The 16,019-nt window shown below is 33.0% G+C and overlaps 10 protein-coding genes across 10 annotated transcripts; 7 read left to right on the top strand and 3 right to left on the bottom strand.

Annotated features, from left to right (window-relative positions):
* Positions 1 to 368: 368 nt before the first annotated feature.
* WICANDRAFT_84084 (uncharacterized protein) lies at positions 369 to 596 on the top strand (the record flags this gene model as incomplete). The annotated part of the gene is made up of 1 exon (XM_019185645.1): positions 369 to 596. The coding sequence occupies one exon, from the start codon at positions 369 to 371 to the stop codon at positions 594 to 596; it is 228 nt and encodes a 75-aa protein (XP_019039338.1).
* A 326-nt stretch (positions 597 to 922) lies between these two features.
* WICANDRAFT_78747 (uncharacterized protein) lies at positions 923 to 1,912 on the top strand (the record flags this gene model as incomplete). The annotated part of the gene is made up of 1 exon (XM_019184781.1): positions 923 to 1,912. The coding sequence occupies one exon, from the start codon at positions 923 to 925 to the stop codon at positions 1,910 to 1,912; it is 990 nt and encodes a 329-aa protein (XP_019039337.1).
* A 328-nt stretch (positions 1,913 to 2,240) lies between these two features.
* WICANDRAFT_29803 (L-methionine (R)-S-oxide reductase) lies at positions 2,241 to 2,771 on the top strand (the record flags this gene model as incomplete). The annotated part of the gene is made up of 1 exon (XM_019181652.1): positions 2,241 to 2,771. The coding sequence occupies one exon, from the start codon at positions 2,241 to 2,243 to the stop codon at positions 2,769 to 2,771; it is 531 nt and encodes a 176-aa protein (XP_019039336.1).
* A 1,559-nt stretch (positions 2,772 to 4,330) lies between these two features.
* DIT1 (Dit1p) lies at positions 4,331 to 5,875 on the top strand (the record flags this gene model as incomplete). Its single annotated transcript, XM_019181823.1, has 1 exon — positions 4,331 to 5,875. The coding sequence occupies one exon, from the start codon at positions 4,331 to 4,333 to the stop codon at positions 5,873 to 5,875; it is 1,545 nt and encodes a 514-aa protein (XP_019039335.1).
* A 365-nt stretch (positions 5,876 to 6,240) lies between these two features.
* Positions 6,241 to 6,814, bottom strand: RPB7 (DNA-directed RNA polymerase II subunit RPB7; the record flags this gene model as incomplete). The annotated part of the gene is made up of 2 exons (XM_019183419.1): positions 6,241 to 6,744; positions 6,803 to 6,814. The coding sequence occupies 2 exons, from the start codon at positions 6,812 to 6,814 to the stop codon at positions 6,241 to 6,243; spliced, it is 516 nt and encodes a 171-aa protein (XP_019039334.1).
* Positions 6,815 to 7,283: 469 nt separating this feature from the next.
* On the top strand, positions 7,284 to 7,977 carry MRPL23 (mitochondrial 54S ribosomal protein uL13m; the record flags this gene model as incomplete). The annotated part of the gene is made up of 2 exons (XM_019184130.1): positions 7,284 to 7,304; positions 7,364 to 7,977. 2 exons carry the CDS (start codon positions 7,284 to 7,286, stop codon positions 7,832 to 7,834), a joined length of 492 nt encoding a protein of 163 aa, XP_019039333.1. The 3' UTR covers positions 7,835 to 7,977.
* Positions 7,978 to 8,031: 54 nt separating this feature from the next.
* RPB2 (DNA-directed RNA polymerase II subunit RPB2) lies at positions 8,032 to 11,830 on the bottom strand (the record flags this gene model as incomplete). The annotated part of the gene is made up of 2 exons (XM_019182723.1): positions 11,758 to 11,830; positions 8,032 to 11,693 (listed from the first exon to the last, which is right to left on the bottom strand). Exons 1-2 carry the CDS (start codon positions 11,765 to 11,767, stop codon positions 8,032 to 8,034), a joined length of 3,672 nt encoding a protein of 1,223 aa, XP_019039332.1. The 5' UTR covers positions 11,768 to 11,830.
* A 231-nt stretch (positions 11,831 to 12,061) lies between these two features.
* MRP20 (mitochondrial 54S ribosomal protein uL23m) lies at positions 12,062 to 12,805 on the top strand (the record flags this gene model as incomplete). Its single annotated transcript, XM_019181725.1, has 1 exon — positions 12,062 to 12,805. One exon carries the CDS (start codon positions 12,062 to 12,064, stop codon positions 12,803 to 12,805), a length of 744 nt encoding a protein of 247 aa, XP_019039331.1.
* Positions 12,806 to 13,429: 624 nt separating this feature from the next.
* Positions 13,430 to 13,672, bottom strand: WICANDRAFT_23789 (HVA22/TB2/DP1 family protein; the record flags this gene model as incomplete). The annotated part of the gene is made up of 1 exon (XM_019181003.1): positions 13,430 to 13,672. A coding segment is annotated over one exon (243 nt), but the record flags the coding sequence as incomplete, so codon positions are not given.
* A 470-nt stretch (positions 13,673 to 14,142) lies between these two features.
* Positions 14,143 to 15,296, top strand: WICANDRAFT_105124 (uncharacterized protein; the record flags this gene model as incomplete). Its single annotated transcript, XM_019180437.1, has 1 exon — positions 14,143 to 15,296. The coding sequence occupies one exon, from the start codon at positions 14,143 to 14,145 to the stop codon at positions 15,202 to 15,204; it is 1,062 nt and encodes a 353-aa protein (XP_019039329.1). The 3' UTR covers positions 15,205 to 15,296.
* Positions 15,297 to 16,019: the final 723 nt, after the last annotated feature.

Raw genomic sequence — 16,019 nt, 5'->3', positions numbered from 1 at the left:
GTAAAATAAAAGGGAATTGAACAATTATTCACTGTGCACCCGAAATCCAATCTCAATAAACGTCGCATTTTGTAAAATAATGTTTTTTAAACTTTACGATTCGTTAAATTGATGGGAAACGTTGCACTCATTAAAAAGATGTACCTAGAAAACACCTTAAAAAAGCACGTTCTCTGAAAGTATGGGTCTCGACTATCCATTGTTAGGAGTAGTAACGATCCGGTTGAATCACAAGTACGATTAGGCCTATAGAAGTGATCAAACTCTTTAGCTTGAGAACATGTTGTAATTACTAGCAGTAATCTCTTAGAAAATAGGGGATAAATCTCTATGTAACTTTAATGCAGCCACGTTAAACACATACGTGTATGACCACTCGTAATCCTTCGAGTCTTGACTCTGCTAATTGTGTTACATGGCTAAAAACATGTAGATCCCCATACATTCGTTATAATGTTTACGTAATACTCAGGTACAAACTTGAAAAGCGTGAGCCAAGTCAACTAGAAAGGCTCACCAAGAAATCAATCAAACTGCCTACTGATCGATCAGATAAGTTGAGATTAAATCAGCTTGGTTTTGTGTGGTACAATTGAATGTGCGCTTTATCTGAGCATTGAAATGCCTTCAAATTGGCTGCTTGAGGTGTGTTAAATGTGTGTACACGTGGGTACTATACTTATAACACAAATCCATATTAATTTAATTCAGTTACATGTCTGGTGGTTAATTGGCTGATGTACGTACTTTAAGACGAAAAGGGAAACATTTCCACATCTGTCCCTCGAGAGCTCGTTTGGTCAACTTTATCATACAATAACTACTAGTGGTCCTTGGGTATATAAAACAACCCTGTTATCCTCAATTTCAAAGCATTTCTTGATCTTGAATCTAATAATCAACCATAGTTCCCAAAATAAAAATGAAACTCTCATCAATTTTGACTGCTTTAACCACTGTCGTTTCTACAGCTTTAGCTAAAAACATTGTCTTAACCAATGATGACGGTTGGGCTTCAACTGAAATCAGAGCCACTTATAGATCTTTAACTCAAGCCGGTCATAATGTTTACTTGGTCGCTCCATTAGAACAAAGATCTGGATTCGGTGGTCAATTCGTCTTTTCATTCACAAACACCTTACTACATGATGATCAATTCCATTTCAAAAAAGCTGGTGACCCAGCTTGGGGTCATGAACCAAATGATGATCATATTTGGTACTTTAATGCTACCCCAGCTGCTTGTGTCGGTTTTGCTTTTGATTATTTATTGCCAACATACTTTTCAAATGTCTCAATTGATTTGATTGTCTCTGGTGTTAATCAAGGTTTGAACTTGGATGATTCTATGTTTACCATCTCTGGTACTATTGGTGCTACTTATAATGCCATTTACAGAGGTCATTCTGCTATTGCCTTCTCCGGTTCTACTTCAAACAACTCATTCTACAAGGATTCATTGAATGAAGATCCAAATGACCCAGCAAACATTTATGCTTCAAAAGTTGTTGAGTTAACTTCAAAAGTCTTTGAAAGTCAAGGTGAAAATGAAAGAGCTTTACCTCTTGGTGTTGGTCTTAACGTCAACTTTCCAAAAGTTACCACATTAACTAAAGATAATAGTTGTTCAAACCCACCATTTGTCTTTTCAAGATTGACTGGTAAAGATGTCGCCATTTCAGCTCTTAAATTCAATGAAACTACAGGTTTGTTCGAATATTCGTCAATTAAACATGGTACTGATGCTACTGCTACTAGATATAATGGTATTTTAAGTTTACCAAATGAAAACTCAGTCATCAATACAGGCTGCTATACTCCCGTCAGTGCCTTCTCTATTGATTACACTGCTCCAATCGAACAATCAAACGAAGTTCATGGTTTAATTTCTGACCTTTTGGTTGAATTATGAATCAATTGATACCCCCCTTCTCTTCTTTTCAACTTTCTTTAAACGTTTATGACACTCATATTGATTATGAGAGGTCTGTTTTCCTTAAATTCCAAAACTTTTCAATACAAAACTTCTTTAGAATTTTCGAGCCGAATAGGTTTTGTAGTTTTTTGTGTCAAATTTGTATGGTGATTAGGTAATTTCTGATAAATGTGGCGTCTTGAAAAAAAAATCGAGCCGAAGTTCAAACAGATCTTGGACTTATAAATCAAACAACGTTTCCAATCATAATTGGTTCTAGCTTGAATAAATATCAATTATAAGCTTAGAATTGAATTCAATAACAATGGGAGAAGATCAACACCACGCAGACTACTCAAACTTTTCCTCATCTTCAAAGAAAGAGACACTAGAACAACTAGTTCTTTCATACACTGCATTATCAACAGATTTGACAAATTGGGTTGCTAATTTATCAAATGCCTCTTCGCTAATATGGCATGCATATCACTCTTTAAACTTACCTGTGAATTGGGCTGGTTTTTATGTCGTTGATCCGAAAGATAAATCACAATTAATTTTAGGTCCATTCCAAGGCAAAGTTGCATGTCAAACAATCAAAATTGGTAAAGGTGTTTGCGGTACAGCTGCTGGTACTGAAAACACTCAAGTTGTTCCTAATGTTGATGAATTTCCTGGTCATATTGCATGTGATGGAGAAACACAAAGTGAGATTGTTGTCCCTATTGTTGGTAAAGACGGTGTGCTAAGAGGAGTTATCGATATTGATTGTTTGATTAAAGAAGGTTTTAACCAGATTGATCAAGAATTCTTAGAACAATTGGCTGGTTTGATTGCAAATGGTAATGATTGGTGAAATAAAAGAGAGAAAAGAAATAATAATGTACAATACAGAACAGATTTTGGTCCTACTTTAATGATGTAACAATTACGGACTATCAATTGAGCTATTGATAACCAAGTTTTCCTTGTCTTGATTTAGGCCCACCAGGAAATAGAGAATAATCTAATGATGTTGGCTCGTATCAATTAACCCTTGTACGTTATGAAGATCATCTATGTGCCAATTATGGAACCTTGAACTCTAAACTCTAAAGAATTGTTCTTGATTTAGCTTAATTACAGTTTTTTGACATGAAGGCCATTCTTCCAGCTCGAAATGCTATTTTGTGTCAAACAAGCGATTCTGATTCATTTTATATTTGGAAAACTTTTCACTCTGAGAAGCCAATATTGATCCTTGTGGGCCTCTTTTCTCTGAGTCCTAACTTGCCCCACTTATTGTAGTCTCTCAGGACACTCTTCAACTTCACTATGACCATCATGGTCTCAATATGACGAATATTCTTAACATGAGTATCAATTTCTCTCAATTTGACAGTCGTTTCGGTACAGAATTGTGCCCCAACCGCTTATTTTTTTAGTGTACCTCAAAAAAAAAATCAACAAAGCAATAAACTAAAAAATGAGCATTTTTATCCAACGTTTCCAGACCACGAGCAAAAAAATCTCCATATTTGGAATGGTGAATTACTGAGATCGGATGTCATTGGCTGGGGGGTGTCAAACTCAAGCAGATTCTCAAAAAACGGTGGTAATACTCGATACATATTGGGCGGTTACGATTGGTTGGTTGGCTTGTTTATCTTGGTATTTTAAAAGATTACACAATTGTTTATTCAAAAGAAAGAGTATATTTGTCATTGAACAAAGTAGTGATGAGTGAGACTCTAATACTGGCTAGATCATGGGGTTCATCGTGATGTTACAGTATGTGCTAATATGATGAGTTATAAGCTCAAATCGAAAGGGGCAGGTTTGGTTACATGATTTAGTGTTGTAAATCGTACCAATGGGGGGTTAGTCCAGTTGATCTTCAATTAAACGTTGATCTGAGTGAAAGAGGGTCTACTTCCACAATGAAGTTTAGAGAGATGGCTTATTGTGGTGGTCTTCAAGGCGTAAGGGTCGTGTTTTTACGAGAATTTTTAGGCCTTATTGTTTGGTGGAAATACTCAATAACTTTGTCATTGTCAAGTCTGAGAAATAAGAGAACCACTTGTGTGAAAAGCTTGGTTTTATAAATAAAGAGGGAAAGCAACAACTTGAAATTGTTCAAACTCAATTGTGACTAGATTGATTTCACCAAGAATTTTCTTTTGCTTTGAAAGAAGAATTATACAATAATTTTTCGTTCAGGTTGAGAATTGATAATCTATAACGCCATATTTTGCTTGTTAAATCATACGTTGAGAAGCACATATCGTCTCGTGAATAATATTTTGGTCCCTTCACTTGATCTTCTCATTGCATATAAATAAACTGATAGAATCATTATAGACTACAGGTATAGACATTTTTTTACACACTTGCATCACCAACAAACACAGACATTATATCAAACACACATACATAATGACATTGAGTGAAGAGCCAGGAACAGTTGATAACTCTACATTTAGTAAATTTTTTGCTATATATTCTAGAGATGAGAATTATAATTTATTATGTGTTGAAAACAAGGGCGGTTTTCAAATCAACAACTCATGGGCTAAAATAACTGAAAAGATGAAAAAATTGGAATTGGAAAATGAAAGTAATATGAAGGAATATGGATTTACTCAAGAAGAATTGGAACCAAACACTTTACCAAATGATTTTGATGGTAACTTGAAAACTATTGAATATAAAAAAGATGGTGAAGATTTTGTGCGTGGTGTTATCTTGAGAGATTATGACTTGAAGTCTGGTACCCACTTAAGTAAATTTCATGACTGGTTTGCCAAATTGATTGTTCAAGATACTAGAATTGAAAGAAGTGTTCTTCCAAGTTCAATGGATCCTGGTCATAAAGTTGCCAATTTAGTTGCAGACTTTTTTGCTGATCATTTGAAAAACACTACAACTCATGATCAATGGGAACAAGGTGGTAGAGATTATTTTATTGAAAGAGTTCTCTATTTTACTTCAAGAAAAGCCAAGATTGAATGTGTTTTGCCAGCTTTCCCATGTAAATCTTCAAACACTGAAAAAGTTGTTGGTGCATTCCCAGATAAAGGTGAAGAATTGGCTTTGAGAAGATTAATATATCTTTCAAAAGCTACTCAAACTATATATGAACCAGGTATGAAAATTTTTATTGTTAGTGATGGTCATGTTTTCAGTGATTGTATTGGTGTTGATGATGATGTTGTTGATAGATACACTGAAAGATTGAGATATTTTTATTCTAAAATCATTGAAAATGATAAATCAAATGAAGATTATGTTGGCTTTGTTTCCTTGAAAGATTTGTTCTTTAAAAAAGATTATGAATTTGATGAAAGTTTAATTGCTGATGTTCAATTACCACATTATACTGGCTCCAAAATTTGTGAAGACTCTGAATTGTCAAGAAGATTGTTAATTGCTGGATGTGATACTGATGCTGGTAAATTGAGAAAAGATATTGAAGAAGCTGACCATCCAAGATTACATCTTTATAGAGGTTTTTCAAGATTTATGTTGGAAGATTTAGCTTTACATCCATATTGTAAAACTTTGTCAAGAAAAACTTTTAAAAAGATTGTTTCCAAAGTTGCATTTGAAATGATTAAAAGAAATGATGCTTACTCAAATTTGGTTGAATTGTTGTTTCCATTCCATATGCGTTTTTCAATCCATGCTCATACTAATTCAGGTCCTAAATTTGGTATTAAATTGATTTCACCAGATGATTGTAAAATCATTAAAGCTTTAGATTCAACAGCTGAACCATCATTTGAAGATTTGTTGCACATTCCAACACCATGGCATAACTCTATCATCAAGGTTGAAGGACATCGATATTTTTATTTGGCCAAATCTAAAATTGTTATGGATGCTGAATCCAAAGGTCTTTATAATGGTGAATGGAGAAAAGGTGATGTTGAATCAGGTCTTGGTGGGTATTGGTATCTTACCAAAAAAGATGATGCTTGAATCAATGATTCATCCCTATAACTTTTCAAAAACTTTTCAAGTTCTATTTTATTTAACTTCCAATTCCAATGATTTAAATCCAATTTCCAAATTTTTAATGCCTTTTTCAATGAATCTTTCTGTTAGCTCAATCTCCAATTTTGTTAAAGCTGAAAGAGTATTGTTGTATAATATCACTAGCCCTTTTATAACCAAATATGACAATAATTTCTTTCAGAAGTTGTTTAAAGATAGCTAGTTTTGAACTACTTGTAGATAAACTTCATGATAAAACCCTATTTTTCATTATTATTTAGTTGATTTTCTTTTTGGTCTAAACTATTATACAGTTAATTTTTTGTTTTCTACTTTGCTTCACCCCATCATCATAGTGCACCTAAATAATCTTCCTTTATACTACCAATGGCATAGATTGCATTAACATCCGCTCTTGTACCCACTATTTTAAGTCTAACTCTACTTCCCTTCTCTATAATTTGGTCATCGGATTGGTATGCTGGGGGATTAGCAGTTGGGTTAAAGGACATATCAGAAGGAATCAAATGTGTTGAAACGAAAACTGATAATGGACCCACATCAACAAAGAACCCCAATTTACTAACTGAAGAGACAACACCATCCACAACTTCACCTTTGAAAGGCTTCCATACAACTGCTCTGTACTTCACTTCAAATTCTGCAGACCCATCACCTGGCATGATTTTACCTTTCCCAATATCAATACTCATACAATCCAACACACACATTATATACCCAAATTTACCCGTACATGACCCTTCAACTTCATTTAAAAGCTTTGTTCGTAAGAACTGGTTCATTTGTGGACCAAAATATGATGGATGTAGTGTTAATACTAGAGATAAATCTTTCTGTAAAAGAGATGGGTTAGTATAAATTAGGGGAAAATCTTCATTCAACAAAACATACTAAGAAAAACATGATCTATATGTGAGGTTTTGATGATTTCTTGATTGAAATGAATGGAAAGTGGATAATAGTAATAATACTGGAATGAACTGATCTGAATCTTGGTTCTTTTCAATGGGAATAATATAATTTTAAAACAAAAATAACAACGAAATGAACTGGATATAAAACAACAACAAGGGGATAAAAATACAACAAGAACTTTTTAGATGACGGCTGTCTGGTGGCTGGCGAGAAGGAAGGAATTGGACCTGGACTTCTGCTGTGAATTGGTGTCAACTTTACGTACTTTCCAAAGCAAAACAATATGGCGCTCTCAAAGTGTCGATTTCTGGCTTTTTTTCCAAAAACTGACAATTTTGCACAAGCGCGAAATGGCCGTTGCGACACTTGTGCTGAAAAAAGTTGGTTGGAAAAAAAAATGGATTCAAGTACTGAAATCATAAAGAGTCGAGTTTAACCAAAACGAAAATATAAAGCCATGTCCCAAAAGATCGGAAGAGTAAGTTGAGTTTTGATTGTGTTTATTCGTGGACCAAGCACTAACACCCTTTTTCCCAGACCTCTCTAGCGTTCGCCAGACTATGGCACCATGTTGATGTCGCCCAAGAAACTAGATCAGTTGGTCGTCTAGCATCCTCCATTGCCATCACATTGATGGGTAAACACAAGCCAGTATATCACAACTCCAACGACATGGGTGACTATGTTGTTGTGACAAATTGTAAAAAATTAAGAGTCACGGGTAATAAATTTGAAGATAAAGAATACTGGAAACATAGTGGTAAACCAGGTCATTTAATATTGACCCCAATGGAGAAAATTGTTGCTGATAAAGGTTTTGGTGAAGTTTTGAAAAGAGCTGTGAGTGGTATGTTACCAAAGAACAAATTACGTAAACATAGATTGGATAGATTGAAAGTATTTGATGGTTCAGATCATCCATATAAACAAAATCTATATGCTGTTCATGACCAACAACCTCTTGTTAGAGAAAAATTACAACAATTGGAAAGCAAAAATTCAAAATAAGAGAGAACCATCAAAAGACGTACCATGTAAATTAGTTATAAACCTCTAGAAGGTCAATGTATATAGGCAAATTAACAAAAATAAGAAACTTTATTCATTACAGATCAGTAATTGTCATTAAAATCTCTTTTATTATTTTCCTATTTTTCATTTTTTTCAATAATTATACAAGTCTAATAAAGTCACAACATAATTCCTTAAAATGGAACAGTACGATCAGTATATAGACGTGGTGCAATATTCATAGCCATCAATTCTTGGAATAACAATTTAGCAGCATATGGAATATGAATTTGATAAATATCAATCTTATTCTTACAACCACGACATTCAAACTGATTATGTTTCAACTTGGCAATAACTGACATCAACCCACAAACACCACAAATATGAACTCTGAAAGCATCAGAAGCTTCCATTAATCTTTCCTTCATAAATGAAGCTGCACCATGTGCAATCATACAATCACGTTCCATTTCACCAAAACGTAAACCACCATCTCTTGAACGACCTTCAACAGGTTGTCTTGTTAAGATTTGAACAGGACCTCTAGCTCTTGCATGGATCTTATCATCAACCATATGTCTTAATCTTTGATAATATGTTGGACCAAAGAAAATTTGCGCCATTAATTTCTTACCAGTATGACCATTATACATAACTTCAAACCCTCTTGATTGATAACCATGTTCTCTTAATAATTTAGAAATGGCATCAACTGTAACATCTGTGAATGGAGATGCATCACCTTCTAACCCTGATAATGCTGAAACTTTTGATAATAAACATTCAATTAAATGTGCAACAGTCATACGAGATGGAATAGCATGTGGATTAATGATTAAATCTGGAACAACACCTTCTCTTGTGAAAGGCATATCTTCACGACGATAAGTAATACCAATAGTACCTTTTTGACCATGACGAGAAGCAAATTTATCACCAATTTGTGGAACTTTTGTAGTTCTCATTCTAACTTTAACGAATTTCAAACCTTCTTGATTTGTCGTTATTAAAACTTGATCCACAATACCATTTTCTGTTGATCTTAAAGGTGTTGAAGCATCACGTTTACTATGATAAACGGTACGTTGACCCAATTCTTCAGAATCTGCTTGAATTGGTGTAGTTTTACCAATAATGATATCTTCACCTGAAACTCTAACACCTGGAGCAATTAACCCATCATCATCTAATTTCTCATAAGTACCATGTTTCAATCTTAGAGTGTTACTTCTATTTGGTTTTTCAAATTGTTCCACCACAGTCATACCAACTCTTTTTTCTTGATCCATATAAGATCTGAAAAATAATGATCTAAATAACCCACGATCTATACTTGATTGATTCATAATCATGGAATCTTCTTGGTTATAACCTGAATAACATGCAATTGCAACAATAGCATTTTGACCAGCTGGTAATTCTCTAAATTTCAAATATTCCATTGATCTTGTTGTGGCTAAAGGTTTTTGAGGATAATATAAAATATTGGCCATAGTATCCATACGAACACTATAATTTGTTAAGAAAACACCCATAGCTTGTTTACCCATAGCTGATTGATAAGTATTACGAGGAGATTGGTTATGATCTGGGAATGGGATAATTGAGGCAGCAACACCTAAAATCATTGAAGGATGAATTTCACAATGGGTAAAAGTCTGTGCAGATTTTTTAAAACTTGGTTTTAAACGTTTGTTTGAATTTACATCTTCATCTTCTAAACCTGCATAAGTATCAGGGTTTAAATCTTCTGGAGACATTGCAATCATAATTGATTCTTCTTCTTCAGCATCAACATATTCCACAATACCATTAGTTAATAAAGAATTCCAAGTGAATGGTTCTTCATCTGTATCTTGATAATCATTATATTCGGCATCATATAATCTTTCAATATGATCTCTTTTCAATTTTAATTCTTTAGCACCAGTTTCTTCATTTTCCTCCACAATGAATAAAGGTCTATAAACTCTACCAGCATCAGTGAAAACTTTAAATTCCTTTTCACGAATATCTCTAATAATTGAAACTTCTGGAGAGATTTCACCTCTTCTTCTTAAATTTCTCATTGTGGCAATTAATTTAGCAGGATCTCTATGAATACCATGCCAAACACCATTAACGAAAATTCTTGTGACATCTGGAGCTTGATGAGGTAAATAATCTTCCAAGGGTTCCATACCCCATTCTTCCAAGAAATAAATGATTGGATCAGAACCTGAACCAACAGAGATACAAGACATTAATGATAAATTTTTAACTAAACCACAAGCTTGACCTTCAGGGGTTTCAGCAGGACAAACAAGCCCCCAATGAGTATTGTGTAATTGACGAGGTTTTGCTAATTTACCATCACGACCAATTGGAGTATTAGTTCTTCTTAAATGTGATAAAGTTGAAGAATAAGTATAACGATTTAAAACTTGAGAAACACCAGCTCTTGAACTCATAGCCTTTTTCTGTTCACCCCAATTACCTGTAGCTAAAGAATATTTCAAACCTGAAGTGATTGTTGTTGCCTTAACAGCCAATTTCAAATTGAAATCAGTATCAGTTTCCACTGATCTTTGCATATAACGATAAATATCTCTTGTTAATTTCTTAAACAAGATTCTGAAAAGATTAGCTAATAAAGGACCTGCCAAATCTAATCTTTTTTTACCGAAATGATCACGATCATCTTGAGGTTTTCTTTCTAATGCACATAATAATAAACGATTAACCATATAACCCAAGAAAAATGCCTTTCTTGATTCAAAACCTTCTTGTTGAGTAATATGAGGTAGGAATTCTTTTTGTAAAATGTCTTTAGCATATTGAATACGTTTTTCTCTTCTAATACCTAAAGCATTACCACGACGACCAATAAAATCAAGAGCAACTTCACGATCTTGAATGACAAAACCTTCCTCCACACAAGGTTTCAACATTTCAAACATTTGCCAATCATTTTGATCATAACATATATGTTCCAAGATATCACCATCTGGGACAATACCTAAAGCTCTAAACACTATAACAATAGGTATATCTTGTTTAATATAAGGTAATGTAGCTTTAATAGTTCTTCCTGAACCTTTATCATCACGACCATATAATTTGATTTGCATTGAACTGATTAATCTTGAACCTTTTTCCAAAGCTGAACGGATTTCAGCAATATGAGATACAGGAGATGGAGCGGATTTTTTGAAAACTTGAACAATATTTGCAGCAGAACGTTCTTGAGCAATCAAGACTTTTTCTGAACCATTAATAACGAAATAACCACCCATATCGAAAGGACATTCTTTTAATGAATAAAATTCTTCTTCACCTAAATCTCTTAATAAACAATATTTAGATCTCAACATGATTGGCACTCTACCGATAAACACTTTTTTATCAATTTTGGAAGAGGAACCAAATTCATCATCATCATCCATATCAACTTCATCTTTTATAACTTTCCAATCGTTTTCACCATCAATACATTCATACGTTATTTTATCCATTTCCACAAATAAAGGAGCAGCATAAGTTAAATTTCTTAATCTTGCCTCTTGTGGGAACATTTGAGTAGTTGTACCATCAGATTCGGTCATTGTTGGTCTTGATAAGAAGATTTTCCCGAATTTGATTTCATATTTTCTATTGATATTATCAGTTTCAGTTATATGTTGAGCAGGTTGTTCCAATATTAAAGTTGAATCTTCCCAAACTAATTCTTGAATAGATGTATGTATAAATTCATCAAAGGAATCCAATTGTTGAGAAACCAAACCTTTTTCTCTAAAGAATGCAGAGATGACAGTCCAACAATCTTCAGATGTGATATCATCAGCCTCCACGGCATAAGGATCCACGTCGTATTCTATAAAGGATGGTTAGTAATTTGAATGGCGAAAACATCAACATCAATAACATCATCAACATACCTTCAGACATCTTGAGCAGCAAATAGCAGTGGCCACCAACGAACGCAGTCTCTGATTCTGGGTATTAGCTGATAAATCGAATCACCAGTGGAATCTAAAGCCCTTTTGCTAACAAAATTCAAAGCTTTTTGATGATTTGTTTTGGTTCCAATTTTCCAATTCAAAGAAAAAATCAACGGCCAAAAAATGAATTGCGGGTAATTTTCGCGAACGTTCATGAAAAAAAAACGAATTGAAAAATCGATTGAAATCAAACTAAAATCAATGAATTAAAGCATTTGAAGAAGGTGAAATTGAAGACATAATGCCCCGTTTAATAAATCAACTCCTGGCAAAGACCGTGTTCAGCTCCTCTGCAAAGAGATCTCTAGCCACAGTTTCTCCAAAGACAATCACCACCACCAAAAAACCAGAACAACCAAGCACTACTAAAAACCCAACATTCCCACAAAAAATATATACATTAATACAAAAATCCATTGCTAAAGGTGAAGCCCATTTCAAAGTTGGTGGCAAGAAACTATATTTCCCAACTGCTCGTGTTGTGTTATTACGTCCAAATGCTAAACATACACCATACCAAGCTAAATTTATTGTCCCCAAATCATTCAACAAGATGGATTTAAGAGATTATCTATACCATCTTTATGGGATTAGAGCTTTCAAGATAACAACCCAATTGATTGCAGGTAAATACACTAGGGAAGGTGCTATTGCGCGTTATAGAACTCCACAGATCAAGAAAATGACTGTTGATTTATTAGAACCATTTATTTGGCCAGAGGAACCTGAAAATAAAAAAGAAGAGTTTAATATTAAATTTATGGAGGAGATGAGATTGTATGGTGAAGAATCAAGAAGAATAGGTAGTGATAGATTTAAACCTGGTAAGGCATTTGATGGTGAATTGGGTCCTTATCCTCATAAACCTGAACCTTTTGTTCCTAAATTTTTAAAGAAGAATTTGATTAATGAAAGAAATAAAGATCAAGCAAAGATTGATAGAGCTGATAATGAGAAATTGGTTAGTAAATATTTGGACTTGTGAGTGTGTCGGAAGAAAGAAGAGCATCTGTATATATTATAAAAAAGGTTTTTCCAACATATCTCATGTATTCAAAATATAAAAACCTAATAAAACTGATAATAAATAAAAAAAAGAACCCCTTAACCTTATAAACCCTTTAATAAACCTGATTGTAACCCTTATTTCCCATGATATTCCTCATTACTTTGTCTTGAATGTTTCTTCTTTTGGTTGACCCCACAAATATCCAAACCAAGAAGTGTTTCTATAGTTATTTGGTTCTGAATTTTTAATGTTTTCATACTCTTCTTTCCCAACAACATCAAAATCATTATCATTTGATAAAGATGTGGTAGTGTTAGGGGTTGTAGTAGTGGTTGATGCATCCTTTGAATTATTTGTATTCATTGATTCTAAAACCCCAAACAAACTTTGGAAAATGTTGTTACTTTGTGGGATTGAATCATTCTTGGTGGAATTTTGATAAAAACTTTGAGCAAAGACATCAAAATAAGATTTATTCAACAATTGTTCATCACCATCATTACTATTCCCTTGTTCACCTCCTTTGAACATTGAAAACAAGAACCCAATTGGTGGTCTCTCACTAACCTTATTGACAAACTGATCAAGATCAACTTCATAACTGGATAAGAATGGGTTCAAATAATGATCATAAATGAATAACGAACCTTGAGTTTGTGGTAATATTAACCAAACTGATAGATAAATCTTGCCAAATGAATAGAATGGGATGTATTTCAACACGAAATACAAGTAATGTTCCAGTGTAATGAGTAATGAGTAAACGATCCAGTAGATTATCCATGGTTTCAATAAATGTTGGTTATTTGAATTGAGGGCCTTGTAAGTTGTAATCAAAGGGAGAACAAACGAGATGAGGAGACTATTTGGAGTTAGTTAAAAAGAGGTCTTAGATACGTTAATATAGAGCCATACCTGATGGAGTTGAGCAGCAATGAGAACATGATTTCAATTAATTAGCAGTGAGTTATTTGAAGTGAATATGAAATTAATTTTGTTTATGATTAAAAGTGTTTTGCAATTGAAAAGTGCCACTAAAAAACGTTATCGTGATTATGTAATACTGATATGATACATTATAATGTGAATGGTTTAAATAAAGTGATTATGGGATTAGATGATATTAGTTAATTATTAGTTATTTGATTGACTAATTATGAATTAATTAGTTATTTAATTATCTATTTAAATATCAATTAATTAATTAACCAATTCCTCCCTTTTCATGCTGTCACTTTTCATTTTGTGATCTCGAAAATCAACAATTTTAACCCATAAACTAATAATATCAATGTCAATATCAATATCACCAAATGAACCACCACCAACCAGATCACCCACTCTCTATCCAATACCTCCCAAAGTGTATCCAAGATGCCCTAGGATTCTCTATCAATTCTCGTCTAAAACAAGCCATGTCTGGTGAAGGGTTCATAAAGAATATTGGTGATCACCTTCAATTGAAAATAGATCAATCACCTCTCCAATTGGATTATGATTCAATGGATAAATCAGTCATTGCAATGCTACTTCATCTACCAAACCTCAAGACAAACAATAAGGAAAAAAACAGGAGTTTCGTCTTCAAAGAAACTGATGCTTTTTATAATAAGAATGTAACATTATTCCATTCTTATATCCAAGAAATCGCATTATCAATAATGTTTGTTAAAGGTTGTCCCATAAGGACTGGCTCAATGTTTGAAATACTATCTGGGCCTGAACATGATCTGATCATAAACTATATTCTGCAAAATTTTTATCAATTATTTTATATTCAAATTGATGATGAAATGATACTTTTACATAATTCCATAGTGGTGATATCTGGAATCCTTCAAAGATATATACTTGACATTACAAAAGAAATATGCAAAGTCCATTTAAATAAACTATATTTCCATTGTTGTGAAAGAGGTATTAATGGAAGTATTAAAAAATCATTACCCACTATAGTGAATGCTCAACATATTGAAAAAATTATCAAAATTCACAAATTACAATCACCATTCCTAGATCAAAACCTTGAGATTCTAGTGAAAAGAAAATCAGACGTTGGGGATCCCACGTTTAAGAGAAAATTTGATTATCTTTATATTGAACAAAATTATATCAAAACATCTCCAAGGTATGAATTAAGATTTAAGAATCTATATGAAGTGGAGAATTTATCAAATATTGAAATGATTCATGATGATATTGTTAAACTTTTAACAAATAATGAAGTTGTTGTTCCTTTTAAGAAATTTGATTCCAGTATTCATGAGAAAAATTTCACAATTTCAGCTCAATCTAGATCGAAAAAAAATGATTACAAGTTTATTGCTGAGTTGACAAAGATACAAGTTTTGAACGAGTTTTCAAATGAGTTTTAACTTGTTGCATTTATTTTTATACAACCTGGATTTTCAGCAGCTCAGGATGTTGGCTAGCTAGCTCTGCATCAAACCATTCGGACTTCATCAAGAACAGTATTAGGAATATCTTGGTGATTTCCACAAATTTTACAATTGCTCCAATTATAACAATGGCCAGCTTTTTTAGTTCATTCTTACTTGTTTTTATTCTGATTTATCCCTTTTATTATAAATCAGTCATAGACTGAGTCCCCAGTGATTTTGTACATTATTTTAGCATTTTATAAATACACATCAGATACATTAAAAAAAAAAATGAAGTTGATCATGCATTCATTATATACGTCGTCATATTTATATAACATATAATATATTTAATTAGCATTTTAAATGGATGTAATTAACTGTGACGTAATTACAAATAGCACTTCATCAATAATTCATTAAAAGTATCAGGAATATTATTATCTTGCAGGTGATTTTCACAAATTTTACAATTAATGTTCCAATTATAACAATGGCCAGCTTTTAATTTAGTTCATATAATTAGTTTTTACCTGTTTTAATTCAGCTGCCTGAGTTCCAACACAGCGAGATGCCTACAATCCAAGCGGTTCGTGCGTAATTGCAATATTCCTGATCATCCAAGTTTAATTCATCATATATAATTTATAAAATAACATTAATATTAATATATAACATCGACAACTATTAAAAAAAAAAAAAAATTTAATATCAACATAGCGAGAAGCCTACAATCCAAGCGGTTCGTGCGTAATTGCATTCCTCATCCAAGTTCATCAAATACATACAACTAAAAAAAAAAAAAAAAA

This window comes from Wickerhamomyces anomalus (genome assembly GCF_001661255.1).
Source record: "Wickerhamomyces anomalus NRRL Y-366-8 unplaced genomic scaffold WICANscaffold_3, whole genome shotgun sequence".
Classification (NCBI taxonomy): Eukaryota; Fungi; Ascomycota; class Saccharomycetes; order Phaffomycetales; family Wickerhamomycetaceae; genus Hansenula; species Hansenula anomala.
This window is presented reverse-complemented; position numbering and strand designations above follow the sequence as displayed.